Genomic DNA, 13,829 nt, shown 5'->3' with positions numbered 1-13,829 from the left:
TTTTTGGTTTTTACTGCGGAAGACAAGTCTTCACTGAGAACGGGGAAGAAATTTTGATTTTATTTGCGCAAAAGCATCGAAATCCGTAGACTGCTGTTGTTTTTGAATCCCGTCTTTGGATTTTTGTTGACAGCGAGTTCAAAATTGTCTGACCTACAGATTACGCAGATGTGTTCCTTATTTAAATATTTAGATCAGTAAGGTCTTAGCATCAAGCATAATGGTAGTTGATGCGCTCATAGCACCATAAAACATCGCTGTTTAAGATCCCTAGTGCGAATTGTGCAGTGGGTTGAGAGTGATGTCGTCGCAGGGCCGGCTGATTGATTTCCTAAAACGAGAAGTAAAATCCGTCGCGATAACTGACTGCGAAGTGGAATAAATGAAGGGAGAAAAAACAGATTGGCCGGGCTATAAGTTCAACGAGCGTGAACACATCGGGATCGGAGAAATGACAACCTTTGTACTCTGAAGATTTGATGGCGCTAATGCCTTTGATCAAGATATCTTGAAAATTAGCCTTGCATTTTATTTCAGAATCACCAAGTTTAGTAACCAAGGTCAATAGCTTTGGGGAGCAGTGTTAACAAGTTCTTAGAAACTTCTCGTAAGATAGTGATTATTTTTTCTAAAGTCTAACTTTTCCTCCCGTTTTTCTGTTATATGAGGACATGTTAATTATCATTCCAGTTGAAGTAATTTTTATAGTGTTGTATTCTGTCGGTACATCAGATTGAATATTTATTCAAATGTCAAGAAGGCTGCTCCGAGCGCTTGCAGAATCCCATACTACTATTGTACAGTCAATACTATCTTTTTAGTTTTGATGTCTTATATCAAAGGACTCGTTCGTGGAAAAAAGGACCAAACATTTCGTCCGAAAAAGAAGTTTGAAGATGGCTCAGGTCACTCCAGCCTGCACAAGTATGCCAAAGCATCTTTGAAAGCAGGCTTAGATTTTGCTGAAATTGTAAAATTACCTCCAAAGGAAGAGCGAAACGACTGGCTGGCTGTTCATGTTGTTGACTTCTTTAATCGCGTAAATTTAATTTATGGTGTTATCAGTGAGTACTGCACAGTCACTACTTGCCCAAAAATGAGTGGGGGTACGAAGTTTGAATATTTTTGGGCTGATGAAACTAATAAAAAGCCAACAGCTTTGCCAGCTCCTGAATACATGACCCATCTAATGGACTGGATTGAATCCAAAATAAACAACCCAAAAGAGTTCCCAACAACCACCGATGTTCCGTTTCCAAAGCATTTTCCAGCTCTCTGCAAAAAAATTCTGACTCGGTTGTACCGGGTCTTCATCCATGTATATATTCATCACTTCGAACCAATTGTTTCACTTGGATCCGAAGCTCATGTCAATCAGTGCTACAAGCATTTTGTTTACTTTGTTACTGAGTTCCACATGGTCGACTACAAAGAGTTCGAGCCTCTTGCCAAAGTAACGGATCAGCTATGTCCAGGTCGAATGGCCCTATTGAAAGAAGGAAAGTAAACGAAGCGTTGGATTAGTCGAACCTTTAATTAGCCTATTCTGTTCTTTCCGCTCAGGTGATTAATACGAACAAGCCTCGATCTGTCGTCTTTGAATACCGTAGTTATAGTTTTTTAAATTTCATGCTGCTTAGTTTTCATATCAAATGTCTTTCGCCTTAATTTGATTTCTTTATTTTCTTAAGCGAAATTAATTTGTTTCTGTTGTAATATTCGCTTGAAAACAATACATTAATATAAATCTTTCATATTTCTCTTAGTACGATGAAATAGTTGCTGCTGTAGATAACGTCGCTGATTCTAGACTGTGTTTGAAAGACCTGACTGCTCTCCCCGGTTTATTTAAACTGGCTTTCCTGACTGATCTTTCATATTTCTCTTAGTACGATGAAATAGTTGCTGCTGTAGATAACGTCGCTGATTCTAGACTGTGTTTGAAAGACCTGACTGCTCTCCCCGGTTTATTTAAACCTATTTTACACACGTCACTCATATTAACCCGAAAATTATGTACGCGGCAAACATCCACGTTCACTCCTCGAGTCACTTCACACAGAATATAGTGATCTAGGCCGGCATCCAATTGAACAATTAGCGAAAGCAAAGGTCCGAGGTATAAAGCAATTGATAATAGGGACTATGTGTGTGTGTGTGGGAGAGAGAGAGAGAACAATATATTTTTGTAAAGGGATAGCTGTCGCTAAATACACAATAAGTGTAAATGATTTATGTAGAAGCACAAATAGTTTATTCAAATTTAACTGGTCACAGGTCATGTGAAGCGGAAGTCACACCATGTGCTAGTTTGTTGGATAGGAACTGCTGTTGACTCGGCTATCAAGAATTTTTTCAATCGACTTTTGAACATCTGAGAACTTATACTTCTATCTCGGAGGTACAATGGTAAAGAGTTCCACTTCAACGATACATGATTAAGGAATGATTTAGAAGATGAAACAGATGGAGTACTCCCAAAAAAATTATTTGGTTAGTGCGCTTGTTAATCCTGTAGCTGACCGTACGTAAATTTAAACTCGTTGAAAGGCTCTTCATATTTCTAATGTATTGGAAGTACTACGTTAAAGTTTTCAACTCGATCAGCTCTCTTATAACGATTACATCTTTACGTTTTCTTAAGTCATTCGACGACTTGATACTAGAACGAAAAAAAACGACACTTCCTAATTATCTGTTTCTCCAAAGAAAGCACCAAAGTTGAACTGATTTGAACGAGAAATAAAACAGTACTCTAAATGACTAATGACAAGTGCGTGAAAACGCGTGCGTAATACTGTGGTAGGAAATCTATGTTGAACAATTTTAATTGTTTTGATTACAAGAGCCATAACTTTTTTCACTTGTGTTTAAAAATAAAGTTGACTCTCTGTGTTAACACCTAAATATTTACACTGGTTTTTTTAATGTTGCTGTTCCTACAACTACAGTCTCAGAATCGTTAAGTCTGTCATCATTTTTGCGCGGGACCGTAATAAACTCAGTTTTTTGGCATTCAAGTTTAACCTATTGATACAAAAGTCTGTTTCCAAACTTTTAATGTTTTTGTGCAAAGAGTTAATGGCAATATCAGATTTTTTTTACTGCAAAACAATAAACGATCATCCGCATACTGCAAAAACTTACCAGTTTTACTTACCTAATTTGTGAGGTCATTTATATATAAGTTGATAAAAAGTGATTTTATGAGTGTCCCCTGAGAACCTTGCTTTTTTAGCGCAATGCAATTTGACACAACTCCATTAAGACAAACTTGTGTGCGATCCGGAAGAAAACATTTTTTGACCTGTAATGCAGAAGTTGAGATTGTAATTTTTTCAAAAGGATTTGGTGTGATTGTGCGTCGAAAGCTTTTGATAAACGAGCAAAATGGCATCAACTTTATTACCACTATCAATTTCATGTTGGACTGATTCAATGAAGAATAGAATGGCATCTGGTGCTGATACCATACATCGAAATCCAATTTGAAGCGACGATAGTAATTTTCTAATCTGTATAATGTGTGATTCGGTTGTGGAAGTTTTTAAAATTTTTTAGAAATTGAAGTAGTTATCGAGATAGGACGATAGTTTACAGGGACCGTGATGTCACCTTTTTTATAGATTGATGTTATGTCAGCTCTTTTGAGAATCGTAGGAAAAATACAGTCATTAAGGCATTGATATATATCGAACGTCAGGTTGGGTTCCAGAATTTGCTTACCATCAATAATAGCCCAAGGGGGTACCTTAGAAGGACCAGTTGGTTTGCTGGGATTTAGCACTCTGATACCAAAATAATATTTATCTGATATTGGCCAAAAATCAAAAGATGATGAGTCGACAACATCAAAAAATGGTCATTCTTGTTTTTCTCACCACAATACTGCCCTAGGTTTGAGAACACAAAATTAAATTATTCTGCAATTTTTTTGTCAACAATCATATCACCGAAAGAATGTTTTCTGCTGTTTACAATGTTTACAGTTGCTTATTTATCCCACTAACATTATTAATAAAGCTCCAGCAATCTTTAGCAGTACCCAGGGAGAGAACTTCTCATGTTTTTCTTTCAATATATTAGACAATCTATTTTGAATCTTACTGTATAGTGACCTATTTTCTGGTGGTGAATTCAAATAAATTCTCATACGTTTGATGTTCACGCAGTAAACTTTTGCACTCCTCGTCAAACCACATTTCCTTAAACAGTTTTAGACTTCTCTTCTTTAAAAATACCTTAAGGGATGCATGCTTTTCCACTGAACTTGATAGGAGATAAATAAACATATATAAAATATCATTTGCATTCGAACATTAATATACTTTGAACCATAGCATGTCTGACGACGATTTGCAAAACGAGATTTTATCATACTTTTTCCTATCAAATGTTTTTAATATGATTCATTTTGTTTTCTAACGCTTACTTCTGTAAATAATACAGAACCAAACTTGTCGGTTTTGAAAGCACTTTCAAATACAAAGCTTTTTTATCGTTGGCAGCGTTTTGGTTTGAAATGTAATCATTGTGAGTTTTCATTGTCTTACATACACCCGTAGGTTAATTTTGACTAGCTATTGTAAAACCGTAGGGTAGAACTACTCAGTCCAGATTTTTTAAAGCAGAGATTAAGGTAATCTAAGTTATAATCACCGAATAGAATGATAGGAATGGATTCGCAAGATGAATTGTCTATATTTGTCAAAAAAGGCTCAAGGAACTCATTCTGATATAACTTGAGGGGGTTGTATGTTATATTCAAAAGCATTATAGACCTGCGGTTGTTTGAAAAATTGCACCGACTTTCAACCCACAATGAGTGGTATGTTGATTAATCAAACAGTTTTAAATCCGTATGATTTGGAGCAAGTTTCAAGGGCACAAAAAGCTTCATCTCCCCTTTTGTTTTTGAGTTTATTCAACTTCTTTCATATCTAAATAGTTCAGGAATATTGGGAACTACATTCCGGAAGGCCATTTTATCATCTGCTGTCAACCAACTTTCTGATATACCCACAACGTCCACATTCCGTAAGGACGTTTTATCATCTTCTGTCAACCAACTTTCTGATATACCCACAGTAGCATTATTTCATTAACAAAAGACTCCAGTTGCAAACGCTTGTTGGATACGTTTTGAAAGTTTTATGAGCAACGCGTAAATTTTTACATTTCTCCCAAACTTTGAAAACTTTTGTATTCATTTTCAGGGCCCGGATATCGCTGGATGTCACCGAAGTGGTTCAAAAATAGTTCAGCATATAAAAGAAACGTCAATGCGCAAACTGATGCGTCAGATATCCCAGTTTTTTAAAAAGCATCTTACATTCTCACACATCAGAGAATAGCTCATTATTACACATTTGGAACTTGTACAGATTATCGAACATAATCTTTTCATTATCTCGCGTAAATACAATAATTTTACGGTAAGAACATTACAAACGTTTTCCCTCTTCCTCAATTCACTAGTTATCTTGGCACGAATTGGGATGAGGTCATCATTAGCAAATATGTTAGTGTTTTCTTAGTTCCTTTTTTTCTTCATCAACTGATGTTGAGTATCACGTCTGACAAACTTGGCAATTATCGGCTTTGGGCCTTTACCTCCACTTGGTAAGCGATGACATGTACTAACATCATTACGAGACCAGCCTTCGCAGCTACAGTCACCATCTTTGCTTCCTCACCAGTACTTCGCTTAATTTCTTCCAGAAATTAAGTGAATGATTTTTTGTTGCCAGAAAGTTGGAACTATTGATGCCTTTGTTTATTTGCTCTCAAGCATTTATTCTATGACGTTGTTCAGTTCTAAGAACGTATTATCTAAACAGAATTGATTTCTCATTTGCTTTAAGAGCAATTTAATTGGCTATGTCTGTGTTGACATGAGATGGAAAGAATCATTTTTTGTTTTGATCACTTGGGACTAATCTTGATGTGTTCTCAATGCCTCGTGCTAGGCATCTTGTAACAAGAAGCCAGCCACATTTTTTCTGAAATGGTTAATTTTGTTGATTGTGTTTCTTTTCATCTTGAACTCAAGACAGTAAAATTTTATGCAGTTGTCTGGGTGTTTTGATTTTGTCTGAATGATGTTTGCTAATCTGAGAAATTATTGAAAGTGGTGTATTTATTGCTCTCGAAAGAAGTTTCAAGCAATTATTGTAAACGTTGATCTTTTTGATTTTTCGCTTGATCGTTTTGACTTTTTGAGTGACTTTTACGCCCTTTACTTTTTTGTTTTTCATGATCTAAATTTCTGTCAGTAACTAGTGTCAGCAGCTGAACTCAAGTGGCGGCAGTTCTGTTCTAAAAGTCAAACAAAAAATGCGTCGAATTTGGTCTATTCTTTTTCCAATTAATTTATTAGTGGTTATAGTGGTATATAATAACCTCTAATGACGTCATTTGAAGCCCACCCTCCATTGGATTTAGTTCCCCATCACCTCGACTGAAGCGTGCCGCAATAGATTTGAGCTCTCCATAGTCATTTGAGAGCAATTCTTCCGGCGTTAGTCGGTTATGTCAGAACCTTCTTTTGCCAACTGCAAGAACACAATGGTTTCAATTTCAAATCATCCATCTGCGCTCTTATGTGTTTAATTGAGAGCTTCGGAAACTTTCAAAACAGCTGATAAAATTGTCGATATATTTCAAAATATTAGGTGGTCTTTCCATTTTATGTTTATATTAAAAAGTCAGGATTTTGAATCTGCTTTGATAGCAGTCTTTGCCATATTTTTGGTATTTTAAATCCGGATGGTAATACATGAACATTAGTGCAATGCTTTTCCTTTGTCGAGCCTTTTCTCCGTTTTGTTTTTCCCTGTCGTACCTACTTTTGCGTAATATTTTTCTGAAAAAATATTTTCTGCGTAATACTTTCTGCAGCCGCTTCATTCTTCATTTCTGTTTGAAAAGAACTGCTCAACAGCTACGCATTTTAAAAACAAATTCAAACAGGAAAGACTGCCAAAAATTTGTCGACAGTATCTGTAACATCAGTCTACTGATCTCAGATCTGTATTTTTTTCATTGAGTGACACTACCAGGCTTCAATTTTGGCTGTAAGAAGTAGCTGTCAAATTTAATGGAAATGTTGTGCTCTTATTGTTTTTGAGAGCTCACGTCAATTTAATTGCATCCATCCTCTATCCCAATCGAGGTGAAGAAAATCAAGGCTTTTTTCGTCCATTATGGCTTATGTAAATAAATTTTCATGTACTATGCATACTTTTCGGCAGTAAGCTTACTGCTTTTGCATTTTGAGTTGATTGAATGTTTGTGTATTGTGCTACGTTTACGGCTCAATAACAGTATTTATAAAGGGGTCTAGAGAACAGTTTTCCCGCATTATCATAGTGAAATGTTTTTTTTTGTTTTTCAAATGTATAATCTTTGGAGCATAAAGTATAGTCTCGCTCAGCTCTGAATTTTTAATAATTTGTTATAGAGCATTGTTTAATTGCTCTTGGATGAAGTTCATAGCAATTATTGTCAACGTGTTGGTCTTTTTTATGCAAATTTTTCGCTTGACCAGGGTAAAATTGTTTTCTACCCGCCTGTCGTTCGAGAGCAATTCTTCCGACATTAGTTGGTTTATGTTTAAGCGTACGCATTGAATATGGCCCTTCCTTTTATTTTCATTGTGCGCGAACAAAGAGTTTCAAACTTAAGGAATTGTCTATCAGTTCAAACGAGTAAACTTAACTTCAAGTGAACTTTTTCATGATTTAGAATGTTACCTGACTGTCAATTATTTCAACCGTGTATGAGAGCCAATGCTGTTCCTATTAAGAGCGCTGTTTTTAAGGAAACTGATTTTTATGAGTCATCGGGCCTAGGTCGTATTAGTTGAGTAATCTATGATATTTCTAGTGGGATTGGATATAAGAACGAAAACGTGGTCTTGAAATACTGATCAGTATCGATAAAAGTACCCGAATTATTATAGTAAATACTTTCGTTGAAGCGATGAGCAATTCGTTGTTGATCGAATCTGACTTATTTTTAGATGTAACTTTAATGGTATGCCATGCGAGAGTCGACAGTGGATCAACATTGGATTCAGTCAGACTTCCAGATCTTTTTGCTGAGTTCATCGGAACCAAAGTCATCTTCACTGTTTATTTGATCACCAGAAAAAATAAAGTTTTTGTTCCGATAAAGATGCCGTCTGCTCCAATTCTTAATCCCTCGACTTTGCATCACCAATCACAATTAACAGTTCACCCCCAGAATGCCTCGGTGTTTGTCGGAACTGCCGCCTCTCACAGACCTCACAATTTCAGTGCATATCGGCTCATCTCAGATCCCATGATTGATGAGGGATCTCGCCTCGTCTACCGTTACGATGGCAAGGAACCAGGAGATCCATTGGGATCGGGCGTGCACAGTGGTAGCGCCAGTCTAAACATTGTCCACGATCCGAGAAACTCATTCGTAAGGTTGCTGTCAGTAGAAGTTGCCGATCTGCCGCTTCCCAAATTTACTGTCGATGAAAACTATGTTGGCGTTCCCCCCGCTCGAGAGTTAACTATATGCAATTTAAATGACAACATAAACAATGATTTCTTGCATGAAATGTGCTCGGCATTTGGAGCTTTAGAGAAAACCAAGATTTATACTAACCAGAAAACACGGAAACATTTGGGGATTGGACGCGTGGTCTTCCAGTCGGTAACGTCATGCAAAGATGCACTCCAAGCTTTACATCAAAAACCCACAATGGGAAATATTTTGTATGTTATGATTGACTCGAGAGGGACTATCCTCCAAGAGGCTTATGAGTTAGCAATGCAAAACAAACTAGTTTTCGATACCCAGTCAGGAAAACCAAATTTGACCTTCTCTGGCTCCTTGCCAAAAAATCAAAGGCCAGTGAATAGCCACCACACTAGTAGTGCAGTGAACAACAATAAACAAAATCATTCTGCAACAACTAATAATCACTTGCCAGAGAATTCGAGATCGGGTCGACATTCGGAAATGCCTGCGAAATCAAATAGCGTGTCCTATAATAATATCAATCATAATAGTTCTTCAAACATTTCCATGTTTAGAGACGCTAATCGCGAGCGATCTCCTCGACCGAAAACTGAGCAGCAAGTACCTGAGAAAAGCTATCCCTCTAAAAGTATTCCCGAACTTCCCTCAGGCATGGAGAAATTAGACCAGCTTATGAAGTCAATTGTGCAGAACCCTCAATACCACTCAACAAAGTATAGCGTGGAAAAGGCTACCATTGAGAAAGAAATAGCAATGGCCAAATCTCCCGAAGGTGATTTTATTCCAAAGTCTCAAACTGACTCAGACGAACCGGACAAGCCGACAACTAATGGGCTCTCCGTTGATAAATCAGACGATTCTGGGAGTGAAACTGCCGAAAGCACAGAAGATAATGAGGACACCGAAAAGGACAACGAGAGCAACGAAGAGCCGGAAATGGCTGTTACTATCCAGCATAACCAGAAAAGTCTGGACGACAGAATCAACGAGCTGTTGGGCAAAAGTACTAAGAATAATCCCGACTACGATGAGTTCTCTTCTGATGAAGAGATGCTGGAGCAAGAAGAACATAATAGCAGCAAGGAAACTGGACAATCAGATATTCCAAAAAGTCCAACTTCTCAAGCTCCGACTCAAAGTATGCTTAGTCTTCCTCAACAGTCCCAAGCAATGACTTTGAATTCCATAAACACTTCAATTATGGCTGGGCAAAATGTATCTTTTACCCAGCAAACTGTAGGCCAAACAACAGTTGTATTGCCAAATGGTCAGACGTTTGTATCGACCACAATTCCAGTATCACAATCACAAAATGCAGATGACGATATGATGTTATCGCCTTTGAGCGATGCCGAAGACCAACAAAAGCGCTCTAAAATTGTAATTCAGCAAAACTATCAAAACAGTTTCCAAATGCTCCCTAATACAGCTGTGAACCCGCAAGCTTACAATACACAGCTGACTGCAGATTACCCTCAGCCTTCCTTGACAACTAATTTTATCCAGCCTCAGAACCCAAATTTAATGCAAGCTTTTGGGCCTGATGGCACTCCACTACTCGCCCCAGCAGTTCCGTTTGAAGGGCAAAATGTGAAACCAGCGAAGCCGCCAATGCGAGAAAAAATTGAGGTGCTGACAAATGAATCGGTTCGAAAGCTTCTGCAAGATATAAGAACAATATTGAAACGAGACATTCACAGAAGGATGGTAGAAAGTATTGCGTATAGGGAGCTAGATTACTGGTTTGACGATGAAACCGAAAAACTTAAACGTTTACAAGAGCAAGCTGTTAAATTGACCCGGGAAGATCAAGAAAACAAAAAGCCTTCCAGTGGGTTTAAAGAGCCGGAAACGTTGGCACCGCTGCTGGACCTCTCATCCTTAATGAACGGTCGGACCTCCCGCAGTATTTCTGGTTTCGGTTTCAAATCTGTGATGTCAATGTCAAGTTTCAGAATCAGGAAGAAGCCTGAAGCTTTAAGAAACACTGAAAATCTGACCCAAGACAGCAGATCAGAACATAAAATTGAACCTTTGTTTAGTAATTTGAAGAATCTAGCGGACGCGAATGATAAGTCATTAGGATCCGACAAAGATAATGACAATGTCGAAAATCTTGGTACAACAGATAACAAGACAACTTGGTCTAAAAAAGTTGCAAGTAAAATATACTCCGACAGCGAGGATGAAGAACCGGAAACAGCGCGTAAACGTCGAGTCTCTGGTATCAAGGAAGAAAGCTCTGAATCCGAATTATCCGAAGAAGAGTCTTCAGAGTCCGAGAGTGAAGACGAGGAAGAGGGAGGTACAACAGAAGTTTCAGACGATGAAAAGGAGCCTGATGTGAACCGGAATCGAAGCGAAGTTGAGGTGCCTGAATCTGAAATTGCCAAGCCTGAAGTCAGCAGTGAAGATGATACGATAGATGAAGCAGAAAACGTATCACCTGGTGAGTCAAAAGTTAATGCAACTATTGACAAAGCCTCGGTTGGTTCGCAGCCTTGTGATGAAGATTCGGCTATTGAGAATTTGAAGGAAGACGGTACTTCAGATAAGGACAACCATATCGGAATCTTTTCGCGATTGGAATCTGAGGCAAATTTGGGCTCCGCTTCCGAAAATGATGAAAATAAAGAGCATGCTGAAATGTTGTCTAGTATTCCTGTTGATCACTGCTATGCAGCAGTTCCACTTGAAATAAAGCCACCACAAATAGTGCAGTCAAAATCTAAAGAACAAACCTCACCAGATGTAAAACAAGTAACTGAAATTTCTTCAAGGAAACGTGCAATAGAGCCGACAGAAGATGTTACTGAAATTGTACCGGAAGAACAACCGAAGCAGAAGAAACGAAAAACAGCGATTGAAAGATTAATTGAAGAAACTTTTGATCAGGTATCAAGAATGGGTCGAGATAGTTCGAGCAGCTCTGGTTTGCCTGAAAAACCCAAAATTGAAAGCAGGTTGCGAGACACGGATGAAGAAATGGACATCTTGAAAAGTTTTGTTACTGATGGTTTGGATTCAGAAGACTTCAAGTTTCTCAGGAACGCCTACCTCGAAATGGAATCAAACCCTGAACTCCATGGTGGTCAATGGGTCGATTCAAATTGTGTACCTGCACCGTCACCGGAGCGTCCAGCCAAGCGCAGGAAAGCGACGAACCAAAATCAAGACGACCTTCCTCCTCCTGGCACATGTGCGAGGTGTAGGCTGTATGAAAAAGAATCGAAAAAGACAGCAGCGAAAGCTCCCTCCAAGAGAAGTTCATCCAATCAATTGCTAGTGCGGCAGGTTGAGTATGTTAGTGACTTGGATTCCAGATTATCCAGCAGCACCTCAACTACCAGCTCCACAACATTATCAAGAGGTGCTAGATTAGAACAGCGACAGTTAATGTCTATATCACAAGCTGCAGAGTACGACTCAGAATTAATGAAGTACAACCAGCTTCACTTCAGAAAAAAGAAACTGACCTTTGGCAAAAGTAGAATTCACAACTGGGGTCTGTTTGCTCTGGAAACTATTCCTGCCGATGAGATGGTTATAGAGTATGTTGGCCAAGTTATCAGGCAACAAGTGGCAGATAATCGCGAAAAAAGTTATGAAAAGATTGGCATTGGAAGCAGTTATTTGTTTAGAATAGATCACGAAACAATCATAGACGCGACAAAATGTGGTAACTTTGGTCGCTTTATAAACCACTCCTGTACACCCAACTGTACCGCCAAAATATTAACAGTTGACGAAACAAAAAGAATCGTAATTTATTCCAAAGAGGAAATTCCTGCCGGCGGGGAAATCACTTATGACTATAAGTTCCCCCTTGAAGATGACAAAATACCCTGCCTATGTGCAAGTCCCCTCTGTAGAGGATCTCTAAACTGAAAATGTATTGCAGCAGAAATGTCATTAGGAAGTCAGATTTTGACATGGTTGCATGGCTTGCGCTGGCCAAGAGAATGTTTGAAATGCTTCAGCCAAGTCGGTGATATTGGACATCTGAGGAAGTCTTTCTTCTGGACACAAATCTAATTCTTATTGTGATGAATTATTTTTCCAAATCTTATGTAGTCTTTGTTACTTTTTCTCTTTCAAATATATGTCTCAAACTAATTCGAGTTTTGTCTCAAACTGTTCCTAAAGTTCTGAGTTCGAAAAATGTCGAACCGTCTTTTTATAATGATAGTTGCAGTGTCAATGATTTGAAAGCTGTCAATTTTCGTCGTGGTAAAATCAAGGTCTTGTCATATCCCATTAACGATTTGCTGAGAATTCTGCGGCGGTATTTTAAAATCTAAATTTTAACTCCTAAAATCAATTGAGAACCTTCAATGTTAACATATTAGGTCCTCAGACTCGCATCTCAGTGACGCTGTCAGTATTACAAAGATTTTGATCTTCGACATTTTGTCTAGAATTTATCATCTGAATTGCAACTATTAATTGTACTCGAACGAAGTTTGAAGCAATTATTGTAAATGTGCGTGTCTTTTTTCTTGCAAAATTTTTGCTTGACCGTTTTCGCGCTTTTGCTCTACAACATTCTTTAATTTCTTGAGTGACTTTTCACGCTTGAGTTCTTCATTTTTGATCTCAGTTACTATTGAATATGAAAGAGATTGTGACGACAAAGGATCAACGCCATTGTAACTAAGTGGACTATTTGTTGGACTGGCAGATTGGAGGTCCGGGGTTCGAACCTCTGTTGGGTCGGACGATTTTTGCACCTATGAAACATTTCTAAGCTACACCCACTCTACATTAAATCACTCCGCCTGTCGTTCGAGAGCAATTCATCCTGCCTTTGTCAGTCTGTTTAGAAAATTGTCTTCTTTTGAGAGATTTTGTCATTAGAAAATAATTCTGATGAGTTTTGAGTCAGGTTCCTCAAGATGTGTTTTGACATGTACCTTTATATTTAATGTCATTTAATACTTCTGCGACTTCTTGTTCGCTGATTTTTGCGTGCTTAATTTTGTTAAACTTTTGAAACTACCTAGGTAAGTATAGTTTTTTAGCGAAGCCAATCTCTTGTGTCCAGAATTTTTCCTGATATTTTGAAATTAGTATATACATTTTGTAAAGAACATTTATGACACAGGAATTCAAATCAGTGATAGTCTGGAAGTATGTTGATAATGTCTAAAAATTAAAATTTGATTCGAAACGACTTGAATTCTAGTGAGATATATTGTATATCGCTAAATTTAAATTTTTCTATTATTGTTTTACAGCCGGTGCTCCACCGTGCATTTAAGTCCATCGTATATAGTAAATAATTAAAACAATTCACTTCGCTGTATCATGGT

At 37.9% G+C, this 13,829-nt stretch overlaps 2 protein-coding genes across 2 annotated transcripts; both read left to right on the top strand.

Annotated features, from left to right (window-relative positions):
* Nucleotides 1–252: 252 nt before the first annotated feature.
* On the top strand, nucleotides 253–1,760 carry LOC142339450 (MOB kinase activator-like 3). The gene has a single exon (XM_075389486.1). It carries the CDS (start codon nucleotides 827–829, stop codon nucleotides 1,505–1,507), a length of 681 nt encoding a protein of 226 aa, XP_075245601.1. The 5' UTR covers nucleotides 253–826; the 3' UTR covers nucleotides 1,508–1,760.
* A 6,064-nt stretch (nucleotides 1,761–7,824) lies between these two features.
* On the top strand, nucleotides 7,825–12,633 carry LOC142339448 (uncharacterized). Its single transcript, XM_075389485.1, has one exon. The coding sequence runs from the start codon at nucleotides 7,984–7,986 to the stop codon at nucleotides 12,403–12,405; it is 4,422 nt and encodes a 1,473-aa protein (XP_075245600.1). The 5' UTR covers nucleotides 7,825–7,983; the 3' UTR covers nucleotides 12,406–12,633.
* The last annotated feature ends 1,196 nt before the right edge of the window (nucleotides 12,634–13,829 follow it).

This window comes from Convolutriloba macropyga, chromosome 5, assembly GCF_964194025.1.
Source record: "Convolutriloba macropyga chromosome 5, txConMacr16.3, whole genome shotgun sequence".
NCBI classification, from domain to species: domain Eukaryota; kingdom Metazoa; phylum Xenacoelomorpha; order Acoela; family Convolutidae; genus Convolutriloba; species Convolutriloba macropyga.
The sequence above is the reverse complement of the archived record's forward strand: the minus strand, read 5'-3'. Positions and strand labels throughout refer to the sequence as shown.

Excerpts from the sequence above, each read along its gene's own strand:
- LOC142339450 (XM_075389486.1), top strand. The coding sequence starts at position 827 with ATGTCTTATATCAAAGGACTCGTTCGTGGAAAAAAGGACCAAACATTT.
- LOC142339448 (XM_075389485.1), top strand. The coding sequence starts at position 7,984 with ATGAGCAATTCGTTGTTGATCGAATCTGACTTATTTTTAGATGTAACT.